Consider the following 13538-nt stretch of genomic DNA (forward strand, 5'->3'; position numbering starts at 1 on the left):
TTTGGGTAAAGGTGGCATGTACATAGGTGTTGTTTAGTCACTTGAATATGTATATTACTTTGGGTAGTGAAGGATGAATTATAAAATTTAGATGGTTAAATGAAATGGTAAGGAAAGTACATGATATTTTGATACACGAACATTAAGTTGTTAAATGATTGAAGTTTTTAATCAATTTTGAATGATGCTATGATAGTTATTAAGTTAAAATCTTGTTAATGATATAAATATTAGTTGTATGAATGTGAAATATTGGTGTTGGTTGTTTTGGTTTGAATTTGCAAGAGGTTTAGGAAAAAATAAGCAGAAATGCTGCCGAAATTTTTATAAAAAAAAAATTTGGAATACTTGAACAAGTCCCGTTCTACTTTTAATACGTGTTTGAACTTCGAGAGTTCAAGATAGGGACTTAATTATTATATTATAATATGAAAGTTATATTAATTGTAAATTATTCGTAAGTTGTCTGATATGTCCGGTAATGCCTCATGTAACGCCCCTAACCCGAATCCGTCACCGGAATAGAGTTACGGAGCATTACCAGAGTTACCGATTCATTTATCAGATATTTCATTAATCCTATATCTTTTCTTTTCCATGTTCAAGTCTCGTATTCAAGTCATCCGGATCTTTATAAAGAAATTTGATTGTCGTTTTCATTTATTTCATGTTATAATACATTCAACTAATACTCTAAACAAAATTATCATTTTACCCCTAAACTTTTAATTGATGACGATTTCATCCTTAGGTTAAAATAAAATAAAATTATTGCAAATTTAATCCTTATTTCCAGCCGTTATTCTCACGTAAATTGATAACAACCTATGAATTCTATAAAATGTCAGAATTTTCCATAATTTCAACACTTTTCAATTTAATCCTTAAAACATGTTTTTCCCTGATCTTGAGCTAAATTAATAATTTCATTCAATTTTGTAATTTAAATAATAAAATAATCCATTTCGTGCAAATTGGTCTTTTCTAACATTTTTTTTACAAAATTGCCCATAAAATTTTACTTTTATTCAATTTAGTCCATGAGCCTAAAACATACAAATTAGCCATGCTAGCTGAATATTCATACATATTTTCCTCCTCCTCCTCTCCATTCCACATCCTTAATTTATATAACATGCAACAAGTAACATTATCAATAATTTCACTATTTACTTATGTATTTTCAAAATTGTCCATTTGCATCATAGTCACTAAATTATTTATATCTTAAGCTACGAACTCAAATTAAGATCCATTGATTTTCCTGAAACTAGACTTACTTATCTTATTACCATAAAATTTTCAGAATTTTGGTTTAGCCAATAAGTACAGCTTATTCTTTAAAGTTTCCCTATTCTATTGTCCGACATTCCGACCCTTTTCACTAAGAATTAATTATCTCATCGCATTTGAGATTCGGATGATGTTCTGCTATTTCTATTGAAAATAGACTCTTTACGTATTTTAAACATATAAATTTAATCCCTTAATTATTTTTCTCCAATTTTGATAATTTTCCAAAGTCGAACAGGGAACCCGAAATCATTCGACATTGTCTCACAAAACTTATTATATCTCATGATTCCACCGCTTACACCGCTTTCTTCTATAAGAAACTAGACTCAATAAGCTTTAATTTCATATTTTATTCATCCTCTAATTAGATTTCTACAATTTTGGAGATTTTTCAAAGTTAGACTATTGCTGCTGTCCAAAAGCTGTTTTAGTGCAAAATGTTGATTTTCATTTTGCCCCAAATTTCACAGATTCATACAATTAGGTCCTTACTTAATTAACCCCTCAATTAAACTAATTTTCTCAATTAACACTTTTCCTAGACATTATAAGTTATTTCATAACTATTGAAATTCAGAATTTCCACATAAAACTCGAACTTCAAACTCTTTTACAATTTAGGTCCCAAACATTCACTTTCTATTCAATTCTTTCAATAAAATCAGCATATAAACAATTTAAAGCTCTAATTATATGTTAAATCATCATATACTTCCAGCACATATTCATAGAAACTTTCAATTTCTTTCATAGAATCAAGAACTAATGAATTCAACAAATGGACCTAGTTGTAAAAGTCACAAAACACAAAATTTCAAGAAATAATCAAGAATTGAACTTACTTGCAGTAAAAATATGAAAAACCAGCTTAAGGAACTCTTCCATGGTGTTTTTTCTGATGAGAATGCAGAAAAATAAAGAGAAATCTAGATAATTCCACTTTAGTCCTAGCTTTATTAAGTAAATTTTGCAATTTTCCAATTTTACCCTTATTTTCTTGGTGATTTCATGCTCTTGCAGTCCAGCCCAAATAGACCTTTGGTCTATTTCCTTTTAAACCCTCTTTCTTTTATCATTTAAGCTATTTAATCATTTTTCACAATTTTACATTTGATACAATTTAGTCCTTTTTGTTCAATTAGCTATCAGTACTTTAAAATTTCTTGACGAAACTTTAATACTAACTTATTAACACTCCATAAATATTTATAAAAATATTTATGGCTCAATTTAAAATTCTCGAGGTCTCGATACCTCGTTTTCAATTCTAATTATTTTAATATATATATATATATATATATATTTTGTACATTTCACTATTTCAAAAATTTTCCTAACTTCACATTTAACTTATACTCACTAAATTAATAATATTTCTTACTCATTTGTCGGATTTAGTGATCTCGAATCATTGTTCCGGCACCACTGAAAATCAGGCTGTTACACCTCATAACCTCGTTCCGGTAACGGTTTGGGGTTAGGGGGTGTTACAGACTCATTGGCTAAAGGGTGTAAAAGAGATGACATAACCACTCGTTACCTTGATGATTCAGTCGAATACACCTAACTTTTGGCTTTAACAAGATATAGCCTAAGTGCAACAAGTGTGAATAGGTTGATAATTTCTTTCATTGTGTAATTGCACTTTCTCATTAGAAAAAATTAAAGTTTTAGGGTAAACTACACCAAGGTCACTAAATTATTAATAAGTTTATATTTTGGTCACTTAGCCTTAAAAAGTTTGAAACTAGTCACTAAATTATTGAAAGTTTTCATTTAAGATATTAAACTATTCAAAAGTTTTTATTTGAGTCATTAGACTATTAAGTTTTTTTTTTAAGTTCGGTTAGTGAGTTCCAAGTGATGATTTGATAATCGATACGGTGGATTAGTATTCATCAATGAGTGGAAGAACATACCATAGATCTAAGTCGGTTTGAAGGTCAATGTCAAAGATCGGAGAAGAAAACTATTTGAATTTTGTTTCGCAAATATGTGACATTCAAAATTATGTTATGAAAAAAAACAAAATTGTAGAAGGGAAGGGGAATGAGTGCTTTTGACTAGTGTAGGTGTTGCAAATAGAGAAGGTCATATAACAATGAATTTAAAAGTATTGTAACTTAAATGAAACTTTTGAATAAGTCAATGATAATTTTTGCAACTTTTTAAAATTAAATGACCAAAATGTAAACTTATGTACAATTTAATCACATTAAGTGAGTTTACCCAAAGTTTTAGGATGTTTTGGCTTCAAGAACTATTTATAGATTTTATATAAGAAGACCCTCACAACAATATTATTTATTTTTAAAATAAAAGGTTCTTTAATATATTTTAATTAATATTGTTCTTTATTTCCATCGTGTTATTTTATTATAAATTTAAGTAAAAAATAGAAAACTAAAATCCAACAAAAACAAAAAAAAAGAAAAAATCCCAGAAACAGAGAATAATTGAACTTAAAACAAATGGATAATTAATTAATTGTATGTTTCCTACATGCAAAATATGCAAAAACTTTAACCTAATAAAAACTACAAAAGTACAAAGGATGAGTGTTACACTAAAACACTATAAAATCCTAAGCTAAATGCATGCAAAGTCATGATAATCATAATAATATTACTAATCTACAATTACATGTAATTTGTTAAATAGAAATTCTAAAAAAAAGAAGAGTAAAATGCATATATTCCCAGATTCCCATTCCCAGAAAAGGATGAATCTGTAAATATTTTAAAACACTGAAAATGGAAACTCTCTCTATGTGTATATATATATGATCCATGGAGTAATAAAAACCCTAACAATGGCCGAATGTTTGCTGGATTTGTTGAGCCAATTCTTCAGCACTCAGTTGGCATTCAATTCCAATCTGTTCATTAAAAAAACAGAAAAAAAATATATATATATATAATGTTATATTAACATAAAGACACAAACATAACATTTCATCACAGTGAGATATGCCAGTAAATTTTGTTTTTTTTTTTTTACAGCAAAGTACCGTTTTGAAGTACATCAATGTCAGTTTTTCTTTTTCATGTTACGACAAAACCAGTTAGCTTTGGTCCATAATATTAATATTAAGAGTTACCACTGGACCAGTTTCATGTCTTCCTTTTTATCAATGATGAAACGAATCATTTAAAATCAAAGATGATGTAGTAAAGAACAAAAATAAACGTTGCTAACTTTAAGAAAAAAAAAGAACATCAGTGCACAAAATGATTACCTTTTGCTGTCTTTTTTTGGTTCTTTGTAATTAAATTATAAAAACATATAATTATGAAAAAATAATAATGTTTTTGACTCTTTTTTTTCGTTACCTTGATCGTGAAAGAGTTAAGCATGGTTTCATCAACGGTGTTAATGTTGACATTAAGGATTTCCAGTGAGAGTTCTTCAAGAGCTGAGATTATTTTGAGAGCTTGACCGGGAATCCGAGGAGATACTGTCTTTAAAACAAGGTTGGGACCCGAAAACTTCACTTCCACGTCGGCTACCGGTGATTTTGAGTTAGCGACGAGTTCGTTGTTGTTGTCAACGGAGGAAGTTGAAGAAGTGGGAGAGGGTTCAAGTGAAGTACTAGCCGCCATTGTTGGTGAGAGGTAACCCTTTTGCAACCGTGGTTTGTACGGACTACCGGGTTGTGGTGTTCTCGGACTTATCGGCAAGTTCAAACGAGGACTCAACGGTGGTTTCCGAGGACTGAGCGGTGACGGTCTTGGACTTAAAACCACCCTTGGACTCAACACTTCACTGTAAACTTTCCTTTGTTTTTTAGCTTCGAGTGCTTGTAAAACTTGCTGTAACTCGTTGATATAATCCACTACACCACCAATGATGGATGCTTGATCACCCTATAAACATTAAAATTCACGAAAAAATCTCAAATTTAAGATCAAAAACAAGAAACTAAATAAGATTTAAATGACGGCCGACGGGTTTAGCTTACTCTTTTGACATAAAAACACGGCATCAAAGATCTCAGCACCGATAAATGTTCGTTCATTTGCTTCCTCCGGTTCCGTTCGACGGTAATATGAGACATCCTTTGAGGCCCATCAGTATTCATCGTTTCTTCTAAAGAACCCAGTTTTTGTCTCTTGGTTTTCGGTGAAGTTTCCTCCGTTTCCGACTCCATTAATGGAGTTGATTTTTGTGTACTACCACCACCAACACCCACAGCCGCCGCCGTTGTAGCCGTCGTCATTTCTTCTAACGGAGTAAAAGGTACTGGGAAATCAATAAGACCATCTAAACTTTCAAAAATACTAAACAAATCATCTTCACCGACGAACTCAGGCTCATCGGCAAACTCACACAAATTATCATCCATTGCACTCCAAAAACAAAAGGAAAAGAAAACCGTTATACCCTAAAAGCAGTGAAGGGGGGGGGGGGGAATAAAGGAAAATGGGTTACTATAAAAAGGAGGAAATACAATACAAAGAACAGTGGTATAGCTTTGAAACTATCACAATCAAAGTAAATCTTCTTTTTTAGGATGGGTATCTAAAAATTTCATTTGAATATTTGCCCTAGTTGGGTTGATGATGTTGCCGGTTTGAGTTTTCACTAAAGAATGGTCGAAAGTAAAAAAAAAAAAAACGGTGTAGTGATAAAAAAAAAAGGTTATGGCAACTCGAAAATGGGAAAAATAGGTAAGAGCTAACAGAAGGTAATAAATAAGGTAGATAAAATTCGATGGTTTTAAATAGAAAATTAAATAGGGGTGAATTAAATGATACACTCGACTTGGATCAATATGATGAATGATGATGGAGTTTTATTGGGATTTATTTATATATATATTATTTTTATGTTGGTCTTGGAGTGACATATTAATTAGTTTTTGATCGTACTATACAGTTTAAATATATTAATAATGCTTTAGGTTATTTGATTTTTATTCAAATGCTAAGGGGTTCAGTTTGGCTGCTTAACGTAAATATATTATTAACATGCATGCATGTCACCTTAATTATTTTGTTTCCTTTTATAACATGTTGTGTTTTATATATATATATAAAGTAAATTCGGGTGAAAAATCTTTTCAACTTTAGCTTGCAAATGCATATGAACCTGAAAATGTGGAATTCAAATTCGATATAATTAAATTCGAATTTTTATAATAATGATTAGCAATAAATATATATAATTTAAATGTTTTTTTTTTAAAAAAACGAACCCAAATAATTTAGGAAAATAAATGTCTCGTCGTAGCATGCCTGCTTACCCTAAAAGATTGTCTTACATGCATATAGCTAGATGCATTTATTTCACGCGCTTTATATTTTGCTTATATACTTTTTTCCTATTTACAACTGTTATGCTTTATATTTTGCTTATATTAGTTTACGTATTTTTTCCATGCATTCAATTTTTTTTGAAAAAAACCAATTATAAAAATAAAGGTAATCTAATTTTATTGTAATTTTATTCGAATAACACCTACTCTATTTGACGTACATGATAGGTCTTAGTAAAATCATTTAATACATGTACATTAATCATTTATTCTAAAGATAATAAATACTAGAATACTCTTAAAATATAACCAATAATTAAGGAAAAAAAATGTGGAAACAGTGATAGCAGTGAAATGACAAAGATACCCACAGTAATGGTTAGGTTCGGTTCTTCAATTCTTAAAAAATGCTGTCTGTCTGGTTGGTTACTGCTGTCTTTGTAATTTTCTGGTAATGACTTTTGCAATATCCCATTCAGCCGCCCACCATCTTATTATTACCATTCATTTGAAAATACTGCAACTGGTAATGCAATCATGCCATTGATGCCCTGTTTTAAATGTTAGTTCGATATAATCTAGTTATAAGGAGTTTAATGTTAGTTAAATAAAGCATTGGTTCAATCTCGGGATAAGAAAAAGTAATGGGTGAATTTTATCTCTCAATTTTATTAAATTTCAAATTTAGTCAAGATTTAATGTGATTATTAAATATCAAAAGATCTCGAATTAAAAAAAAATTATAAATGATTATTTAACTAAAATGAAGAGAATGAAGGGAACTTGTCTATGGGAAGGCTGGAGTGATTTATTACAGCATTGAAAACACGACAAAGTGAACATAACTGTGAGTAAACTTTGAGAGTGACTGTGAGATGCATAGGAGGGGGGATATTCATAATTTCATATATACGTATGGAAATTTGGAAAGAGAGAAGAGAGGTAGTGGGCATGGGACAAAAGCCTGCAACTTGTGGTGTCTGTTTTAAATAAGAGTTTCCTTTCTGATGATATAAAGAAGGGGGCTAAAATAGGGGTTACAACTAGCTTTCGATGTCCACACACGGCATCTCCGTGTCTTCATTTCTTACATCTTCTTGTTTAACTACTTAGGTTTTTTTATTTTGATATATTCCATCATTAATTTTCGTTTTCTGTTTTATATATATATATATATATATATATATATTTAAGAACTTTATGAGTATTATTCATTTGAATGTGTAGGGGGCAGAGATCTTGTTGCAGGTGCACCCAAACAGCTCTTCATGGGCAGGGGTTAAGGTAGGGGAAAATTTTAATGACCCAATTGAATTATAAATTTTTGGGTCGAAATTCTCATTATATTAATTTATAATTTTATAATTCTTTAAAAAGCATACAAAGTAATTTTTTTCATTTTCGGAATTCAAGGCCAGTGCTGCTAACTTTGGATTCACCCTTGTTCATGAGAGTGCACTCTGTTTTAGGGTTTTAAGATAGAAGAAAATGAGTTTCCAAAAAGGAAAAATAACTCAAATCAATGAAAAATTGGTGAATTTTCAAGAATGGTCTCTACTTCTAAATTCCATTTTAATTTTTAAAAAATGAAAAATTCTACTTTAATTTATTTAAATTTGATCCTCAAATTTTATAAAATTGTGCATTTAATCATTATCGTTTAATTGCTGACCTAGAAATAAGTATTTTAGCAATTTATATGCATTAAAAAATCCACAATTCAATTCTATATGTTAAATAACTAGACTAGATTTTGAATTTCATAGAATATGAAGATTAAACTGTAATAAAGTTAATTTCAACTTTTAAGATGTTATAAATCATAAGGATGAAATTCATAATTAAACCGATTTTGAAAGCGTAAAACATTCTGCTGCTAAAGTTGAAGCAAAATAAGAATGTATTAATGCAAAATTTTTACAAAACAGTGAGGAAAATATAATTTTATTTCAAAAGAGAAAAAAAAAAAAAACATCATTTGGAGCGTTGGTTTATAGTATATTGAAGGCACCACTTTTATTTCTATTTGTCGGTTTTTATCACAATTATATATGTACATTCATATATGTATATCCAATAACTATTTCCATCACACATCAATTTCTCACATTTACCATCCTCAACAACCCACCCTCTTACTCTCTTGCTTGATAAAAACCAATCAGTCCATTTAACTTTCTTTAAATATTTATTTAAAAATATTTTGATTATTATTATCTTAGTACGTAAAAGCCTTTTTGAAATCATTGGAACCATCATGGATATATTTCGATTCCCTGACTTTCATGACTACCTACTATTATAAATATATACACACAAATGAAATGTGTATATATATGGATTCAAGTAGCAAACTTAGGAATATAGTAGAGTCGAGTGGAATTTGGATAGTGAAGAGTTTAATTTATAGTTCAGCTTGAAATTTGGGATTTGATATTGTATTTAAACTTGATCAAACATCAATTTTTAAGTTCAATTTCAACTCGAGACATAATTCAACTATTCGAGTTCGAGCTCGAGCTCAATCAAGTTTGTTCATACTTAAAAAGCTTTTCTTTATGTAATAAGGGCAAAAATGTACATAAACTCAATATATTAAAATGAAAAGCTCGATTAAGCAAATAGCCTGTTTAAGTTTAGTATTATATTTGCTTGAATTCAGCTTGATAATTACCAATTCGAATTCAAGTTTTTTTCTTCAAAGTGTCACATTTACATTCCTAGCAAAACTCTTTGATTGTTTTATTTACTTTGGCTTGTGAAAATTAATTAAGTTGTTCTATCTAGAGGTGTTTCGATCTGATCTTATAAGGGTGGAAATTTTTCAATCAACTTCGTAGCAATATGATTCGGGTTTTGATCAAACTTGCACCATAAAAAAAAAAAAGAAAAAGAAAAATTTCCTTACATTAATTTTATAACTAATTATATATATATTTACTTAATTTTTTGAACATATATAACATAGTATTATCATAACACATTAACTACTTTTCATTGATTTCGTTAGATAGTTTTTATACGATTAAATAAATAATAATAATAAAATCCTAATTTTGATATGATTTGCCCCTTATCATCCCTAATTCTATCTTTAAAACTAATACAAAATTACAAGGAAAAACTATGTTGAAAATGCACATGGATGTCACAAAATTGTAATCATATATACATATAAATTGCATGCATGCATGAAGCTATTTTAGGAATATATAAAACATCTTTATCTATCAATATTTCAAGAGTACTAACATATAGGGACAAACATGATGATGTCTCAAATGTAAAGTGAAAACTGCTACATCTTTTTGTAGCTATTGTGATGTCTTAAATAATCCATCTTTAGTAACAAAAACCCTACCATCTATATCAATAATTATAAACAAATTGAAACATTTAATTCATTATCAACTTTGTATCTTTATAAATTAAGAAATTAAACTTTCCTATATAAAAATATTTTTAAAAAAAAAAAAACCAACAAAAATTCAAAATTCAAAATTTTTTAATTAAATTTGAATTTGAGAAACCCAAATATAATATACTATATGTAATTAATGAGGCACAGGTAAAAAAAAAAAGGAGGAAAATGAGACAAAATTTGAAATCAAAAGTGCATAATAATAATTATAATAATAATAAAGAGGAAATTAAATAAGAGTGGGGCCTCTATTCTACAGCTTCATTTACTTCCCAATCTGAAACATATCATTTATTAGCACACACGAAATATATGACCTTTACATTACTCCACTTTTTCTCTCTTATAATATCATATTCAAAAAATATTTTATATAATATGGTTTTTATAATAGATAATTGACTTTATTTTATAAAAAAAATTGATTATATATGTCACATGATTTAGATAGTTAGCAAGGAATGTATGTTAATGCAGTTGAATTTAATTGTACTGCTGTTATTTAAATCCGTCGATTATAATATTTATGACATTATTATGTACTACAAAGGGTGGGTTTATAAAATATGGTATCCTACGGTTGAGATTGATTGGAGGGACAACGATGGGTCCCATTAGGCCCTTCACATATCTTCATTTAGATTTCCATTTCGTTTACTTTTAATGTCATGTCCCTATCTCCAACTTCAACACCAAAACCCAGAGATGGCTACGGTTCAGCCCCGGGCGGTTTTTTCCCACTCCACCCGACTTTAATTCCTCCATTTTAAATTAAATTTTCTCTCTTTTTTTTTTTTCCCTCTTCAACTCGATTGGTAGTTAAATAAGCTTTAAACTATTTTTTAGTTAAATAAATCTCTAATTTATTATTTTTATTCATAAAAGTTTTTATTAAAATAAAAAATTTTGATTTTTAGTTAAATTATTGTCGATTATGAAATATAAATTACACGCCTTTTAGCATTAACAAAAATTTAAAAGAATAATTGAGTGTCATACTTTCAATAAATTTTAAAATATTATTTTATTTTAGTTTTAAAATTATTTTGTTTTTTAATTTAATAAGCATTAAATGTAAATTAGTTTAACTATTTTAAAAATATTTTTATTTTAATATTAAAATCAAAGACTTTCATGGGTAAAAATCATAATTTAGGGACTTATTTAACTATAAAATAGTATAAGGGCTTGTTTAACTAAAGTTTAATTACTTAAGGATGTTTTTAGTATATTAGCCAAGCTAAATATCATATATTTTAAACTAATATTATGTATAAGGCTATATTGATAATTGTCTCAAGACATGATAGCGTTAGCAAAAAGGACGTTGTTAAGACCAAAAATAGCACAACACAAGACACAAGAAGATGTTTACATAATTTATCTAGGCAAGCCTCTTAAATATATGGACATTGATTTCGAAAATTGCTTACAAAAGAAGATCTAATACAATTTTAATAAAATACTAATATCATAAGAGTAATACAATATAATAATAAGTAAATAAGGACTTATGGTAGCTCATCAGGAGATCCACGATCCAATCCAAAGTCCTTTATTCAAAGGATTATTTTAAAAAATTTTGATCCAAATCAATTACCAATATTTGTCTTCCTAAGAAGAAATGATCATCCATAATGTGTTAGATATTTACCATATAATCAACATAACGCAGGTATAAGGTTCAATAAATTGCCATCATTTAAATATAGAAACTGTCTCCACACCGATTTGGTAGGCAAGGGAGTAGGCACTCCCTCTGGTACCAAATTGTCAATTTCATATTTTCAACATATAGGTTTTTTTTTTTTCTAAACCTAATTTCGACCTAATCCAACTAATTGAAGAATTAGACCTGCCTCAAAACCTAATTTTTTTTAAAAAGAATCAAACTCTATCAAATTTAATTAGATCAGAACCAATCGGGTCCAAATTCTTTCACCATTGCTATTAAAGTCCTTATGAACTCCATGAAATTCAGTTAAACAGTGGAGAGAAAAAAGAAGAACATGATTTAATTATGTTCTGAAGTCCTATTTCCTTTACATATTTGAAATTTAGTTTCTTTACTTTTAATCCAAAAATTTAATCCCTTTACAATTTTTATTTAATAAACAATGTCCGATTGACAATACTATTAAACAACTTTCGCGTAACTGGACTTTGTGGCATTTAGAAAAGAATTGCTCTCGTGGTCAATATTATACACTTTAAAAGCCAGATAAGTAAATACAATTGTTGAATTGAATCTGTGACGGTAAGATTTCCAATAGTGAATCTATAAGTGTAAGGTTTTTCAACATTGTTTCAGATAAGCATAAAGGTCAATAATTGGCCATTTGAGCAAATTTATTTATTTTTTTGTTTACGTTAATAATGCCTTATATTTGCCAACGAGACATTGGTATTGCAAGCAAAGGCAGAGACAGAGGACTTGGGTCCTTATGTATCTAGCTTCCGATCTCATCATGCACAATTGTTGTGTGTGGATCTCCAATCCCAGCATGTGTTGCTATTATGTCTAAGTTTTAATTTGGTGAGATAGTTTTCTCCGGATTACTCTCTTTCTTAGGCCATTTGAACTTTTTTATTAGTTTGGTTCAATGTTGTAGTTGCTTAGACATCTATTTGTAATTATATTGTGCTCGTGATTATACTATGATTATTGCATTGTATTTGCACTTGTAAACTCTAAAAATAACAGTGCCATGTAATCAAATTTAATGGAATTCCTTAGATGATCTTTCAATAATTAAATCAAACTAAAATATTGGGATTGAAAATAGAAAAATTAAATTTCAAATGTATAAAAAGTATAGAGATTGAAAATAAAATTAGACAAAAATTATTTGTCAATTGTCACTTTTAGACATAATTATATTTTAAAATGTAATGTTGTAAAAATATGGATATTTTATGATATTTCAAGAGTAAAGTGAATAGCTTTTAGTGATAAAAAGAAGTTGCATCAAAATTTTGCTTTTGAAAAAATACGATTATAAATATTTTCCACCATACTAATCCAATTCAAAATTAAAAAAACAACAACAACAATATAAAATGAGTTAATTGTACCAAATATTTTTAAATTACAATTCTTATTTTAAATTAATTTTCAAATTTCAAAATATTTTAATTACATTCTCAAATTATTAATGTTATACTAATCAAATTATTCAATAATTTAAACAATTAATTTAACTGTTAAATGACACGTCAAATATTATATAATATAATTTAAAATAAAAAATTTAAAAAATAAATATTACAACATAACTTTTAAAAGTAAAACTAAAACTAAAATAAAACCGATAAACTTTGAAGGTTTTAAAATTTTAGGCCATCTATTCACTTTTCTTTAAATATTTTATTTTAAACTTGAAAATTGAAAATGTTGTGTGGATTGCAAGAATTGGAATGCAAAAGATTGGCCCTACCCATACATAAAATGTGTCAGACCCAACAATGAAACATATAAGAAGGAAGAAATAAAAGTTTTTGTGTGAAATTAAATGTCTCCTCTACCTTATCTACTTTTTTTTTTTTTAAAGAAAAGGTAATATT

General features: G+C 28.3%; 1 protein-coding gene across 1 annotated transcript; it reads right to left on the minus strand.

Annotated features, from left to right (window-relative positions):
* Nucleotides 1-3749: 3749 nt before the first annotated feature.
* LOC108477455 (transcription factor SPEECHLESS) lies at nucleotides 3750-5901 on the minus strand. The gene is made up of 3 exons (XM_017780004.2): nucleotides 5258-5901; nucleotides 4629-5162; nucleotides 3750-4174 (listed from the first exon to the last, which is right to left on the minus strand). Exons 1-3 carry the CDS (start codon nucleotides 5639-5641, stop codon nucleotides 4103-4105), a joined length of 990 nt encoding a protein of 329 aa, XP_017635493.1. The 5' UTR covers nucleotides 5642-5901; the 3' UTR covers nucleotides 3750-4102.
* Between the last annotated feature and the right edge of the window lie 7637 nt (nucleotides 5902-13538).

Source organism: Gossypium arboreum, chromosome 12 (assembly GCF_025698485.1).
Source record: "Gossypium arboreum isolate Shixiya-1 chromosome 12, ASM2569848v2, whole genome shotgun sequence".
NCBI lineage: Eukaryota > Viridiplantae > Streptophyta > Magnoliopsida > Malvales > Malvaceae > Gossypium > Gossypium arboreum.

Bases quoted from the DNA above. Each gene is read 5' to 3' on its own strand.
- LOC108477455 (XM_017780004.2), bottom strand. From the start codon at position 5,641: ATGGATGATAATTTGTGTGAGTTTGCCGATGAGCCTGAGTTCGTCGGT. The intron at 5,163-5,257 runs GTAAGCTAAACC...TAATGTTTATAG, and splicing joins CGTGTTTTTATGTCAAAAGA to GGTGATCAAGCATCCATCAT. The intron at 4,175-4,628 runs GTAACGAAAAAA...TTTAATGAACAG, and splicing joins TTAACTCTTTCACGATCAAG to ATTGGAATTGAATGCCAACT.